The 4,670-nt window shown below is 36.1% G+C and overlaps 1 protein-coding gene across 1 annotated transcript; it reads left to right on the forward strand.

Moving 5' to 3' along the window:
* The first annotated feature begins 446 nt into the window (after window positions 1-446).
* LOC144438778 (nicotinamidase-like) lies at window positions 447-3,813 on the forward strand. The gene is made up of 5 exons (XM_078127944.1): window positions 447-554; window positions 1,405-1,644; window positions 2,291-2,419; window positions 2,895-3,206; window positions 3,712-3,813. The coding sequence occupies exons 1-5, from the start codon at window positions 489-491 to the stop codon at window positions 3,811-3,813; spliced, it is 849 nt and encodes a 282-aa protein (XP_077984070.1). The 5' UTR covers window positions 447-488.
* The last annotated feature ends 857 nt before the right edge of the window (window positions 3,814-4,670 follow it).

The raw sequence follows: 4,670 nt of genomic DNA on the forward strand, positions 1-4,670 counted from the left end.
AAAAGACAAAAGTGATAAACATGCAAAGCTGTATGCAAATATGCCTGCCAACAAGACCACGCCCACAGTAACAACCAAATGATGACATGCATTGCAAAGCTGACAGCAGGGATTAATAGACAAGGAGGTAGACATTTCCAAAAATGAACATATTATATGTATATATATATATATATATATATATATATATATATATATATATATATATATATATATATATATATATATATATATATATAACCCTAGCAACAACACCACGCCCATAACAACAGCCAAAACTGAATAATGACAAACGAAAAAATACTATTCTTTGAAATATTTATACCATGTAGAGTAGAAAAACATCTCATTATAACAAAACATGCTGTGAAGTGCTTGTTTGGATTCCTCATGAAATAAAAATGGCTTCTTTTGCCTTCCATGAAAATGTACTTTTTTCTTCAATAGGTACCAATTGGATCGCAGCACTAAGCTGAAAGAAGTGTAAGATGAAAGTATTCATACTATCTTTTGTTCTACTTGGACTGTACATAAGCAGATGTGTTGCGACCTGTGTGAGTAACTTTCCGTTATTGTGTACTTTTTTAGTTTTATCATGTTTGTTTCATTTTGTTGTACATGTATGCTCAGACCACTAAGTGGTCTGAGATGTATGACATGTTCCGTCCACTGCAGCTACCGTTCATTGAAATGGTATTACGTAATATTCGTGGAATTTTCTTTGACTACGTACAAGCCATAGACCGTACAAACGTACGTACGTACCCCCCCCCACCACCACCACCACCACACGCGCGTACGTACTTACGCACGCACGCACATACATACATACATACATACATACATACATACACACACACATACACACATACATACATACATACATACATACATACATTTACCTGCTACGCTTGTCACATCAAATTCACTTAACTGTTTTAAGAACAATCTAGACTCTCTCTGGGAACACTGGAAATATTCTACGAACATTGACTTCTCACTACGGCCATAAGGACATGGATTGACACTATTTTAAATTTAATTTGTTTTGCGGACCAGCTCATAGGCTATTAGCCTTACCTAGCTGTTATTATGATATGATATGATACATACATACATACATACATACATACATACAAAAATGTACATGCATACACGCATACACGCATACATACATACATACATACATACATACATACATACATACATACATACATACATACATACATACATACATGCATACATACATACATACATACATACATACATACATACATACATACATACATACATACATACATACATAGATGATATGCGTGCGTGAATGTACTGTTGTGATTTGTAATAACTGTACATTGACCTATTAATAATACTGATAACTATACATACTCATTTTGATATCAGAATAATTCACCAGTCACAGCTCTCCTTGTAATTGATGTACAAAATGACTTCATCAACGGTTCACTGGCATTGAAACACAGTCCAGCAAACCAAGATGGCTATGAAGTTGTTCCAGTTATCAATAAATTATTAGAAGATATTAAGTTTGATGTGGTGGTGTACTCTAAGGATTGGCATCCAGCAAACCATATCTCATTCTATGATAACCTAAACCTTCGACCATTGCACTCTTCATCTCAGGTAAGACTATGTATTGGTGTGTATATGGTTGGAATTTACGCATCCAAACTTAACCATATCATTTTCTCATTGCAAGTTGATAGTTAGTGCATGCATATATGATATGCACGTGCACAAGCATACACTGTCGACATTTCGACTGTTTGGTATACATTTACCGATGACTCTCGAGACCGACCTCTCGCGATGTTTTACAGCTAGCATTATTAACAGTGAGTGTATGGATAAATAGATGCACGCAGATCCTAATTAATTAATTAATTAATTATTCACACTTACTTATTTATTCATTTGTGAAAGAATCGCGAAATGAAAGCCCAACTAATAAATGAAATAAATATGCATACTTGCTCATACATGTACATATTGAATGGTGTACATTTGTAGTTGCAACACGATCTGCGCTCGGTAGCTCAAGGTTGCCGAACAAAAGTCGACGATGTCAGCACCGGACCTCTGGTGCATCTTGAGCAAGCTCTCGCGGCCTGTGGTCGCTTTTAAAGTTTACAGAATTGCCCGATGGTTTAGTACCTAGACTAGTGTGTGTACGACTTTCGTCACCATGTATGTGCTTCATATACCTGTGTGCAAACTTTTGTAAGGGTATAACCCATATTCGTTGATTACTTATCTTGCTTTACACCAGATCTCGGCAGGAGATGCACAGATGTTCGACGTGGTAACGTTTGCTGGACCACCAGTAATGGAACAAACACTATGGCCAACACACTGTATTCAAGAATCGTGGGGATCGGAGTATCACAAAGATTTGACCGTAAGTTTAGCATTTTTATAGACATAATCCGGGAGGGGGGGGGGGGGGCTCATAAAAAGTTATGTGTTTCATCTGAAAATTCCCCAATCCATGGGGATCAATAGCCGGGGATCATACTCTAAAAATACCTTTACAGCATCAGAGTAAAGGTAATTGGCGATTGCTTGTGTATAGAAAGAGAATCGAAGCTGCTTGTCGCGTGTCTATAAACTCATGGTATCATGCAAAACATTAATTAACATAAATGAATATCTGCATATGGTAAATGATAATAACTACGGTACATGTGTCGAATACTATTGTCATCTCAGGTTGTCTGAGTCACAGAATTTTCCGGCATATTAGCAATTTGTTAGAAGTTATTACCACCTGTACGTACCTCATCATGTACCTACATACTCTTTATACTCGACTTTTAAATTGAATGTTTACGCTATATCAAGCTGGCTGCAAAATTTCAACTCAATCTTAACAGGTCCTAGACAACCGTGTTGAAATCCTGAAAGGAACCAATCCAGACCTGGACAGTTACTCAGCTTTCTGGGATAACAAGAAATTATCAGAGACGACACTAGAGGGCGCACTTAAAAATCGAAGTGTAACCGATGTCTACGTCTGTGGACTGGCATACGATTATTGTGTAGGCTCTACGGCGATAGATGCTGCGGATTATGGATTCCGCACTGTTGTAATTGAAGATGCTGCTCGTGGTGTTGCCGATGTCACTATAGCCGCAATGAAGATCCGGATGACAGAAGCTGGAGTTACATTTGTGAACGCTAATGATGTAAGTTTATGTAAATACAATACATGTGCCACGGTCCGGATCATAAAACTTTTGAGCACAGCCTTGAGTCACTTGTGGGTGAGCTAATATTCTATTCCAGGATATTAATATTCTAGTCTAGGATTATCACAATACAAACTAATGACGTTATTAAGCGATATTCAAAAAATACCGTTCCCTGTGATTGCTCCAGAATAGCGATCGCCTAATAACGTCACTATTTTGTATTATGATCATCCTAGACTAGATTATTACCATCCTGGAATAGAATATTAACTTACAGATGACTGCACATAAAAGCGAATATTTTGTTATGCTTTTGAAACATAATTTCAGGTTCCCAACCATCACTTATACGTCTTTGTTAGTCTTTTTTTCTATAATTATTCAAATTTGTGGAAGTGTAATTCTCATATATTCCTACGAAACTAAATTGAAGTGAAGAAAAGACGACCCTGCTCAGTAATGTTCATCACTAAATATTAATCCGTTTGATATGTTACAGGTCAATGCTGAGATGGAAACTTGTGGTGCAAGCTATCTCACCTATTCTACGAGGATGGGTTTTGTACTGTTGCTGGCTTGGCTTCTGTCAGTATACGTTTAAGATGCAAAACAGAGTTCAATATACAAGGAAAACACTGCAGGATGACGTAGTCATGATGACGTAATCAAACAGTGACGCATTTTCATCCGAAGTAATCACATAAAAACATAATATTATGCATTGCATAGAGTATGACGTCATACTACAGACTATATGAACCTCACGTCATCAAAGAGACTAGAGTAGTCTTCCTGTTAGAATTCAAAGTGATTTTGTTGTATTAAATTTTGCATCTTCTTAAGCTCTTAGAACCATCTTTTGCTGATTATTTTTCAATTTTTTAAAGTGAATGAGGAAAGGTATCTATTTTTTATTTTCAATTTACAAAACAATTTTATCATGGCCTCCAACTTGAAAAATCACGTAAACAAAACTTGCCAGGTCCTCGTTTGTAACTCTGATAAATTGCAGTTCGAAGATTAATGAATATTTAAAACGTTTGTTATTGTACGTACACATTTTTTAATTTTTTTAAAATAGCTTTTTGCAATGTATTGAGTTACAAACACAGACTTGGTCTATGTTTTTCCAGATTTATTTTTCAAGTTGAAGACGCCATGATAAAACTGTTCAAATACCCAAACCTCTTCCATGTGGCCACTTTAATACTTACATGTATTTACATCGAATAGGGAATTTGCAATCCAGACTGCGCATGCTCAGATACAAAGGATTATGGGATTTTCGGTGGTTATCATAATACCTAATCTGGAGCTACCGATAAAATAAACCCCGCAATGATCAGGGTGACTATGAATTGGTTATTTGTGGTTACAAACAATGTAACATTATTGTTTACAATACTATTGGATTAGTATTTATTATCACATTTCCCATGATGCAACATTCAACATGGC

Source organism: Glandiceps talaboti, chromosome 8 (genome assembly GCF_964340395.1).
Source record: "Glandiceps talaboti chromosome 8, keGlaTala1.1, whole genome shotgun sequence".
NCBI lineage: Eukaryota > Metazoa > Hemichordata > Enteropneusta > Spengelidae > Glandiceps > Glandiceps talaboti.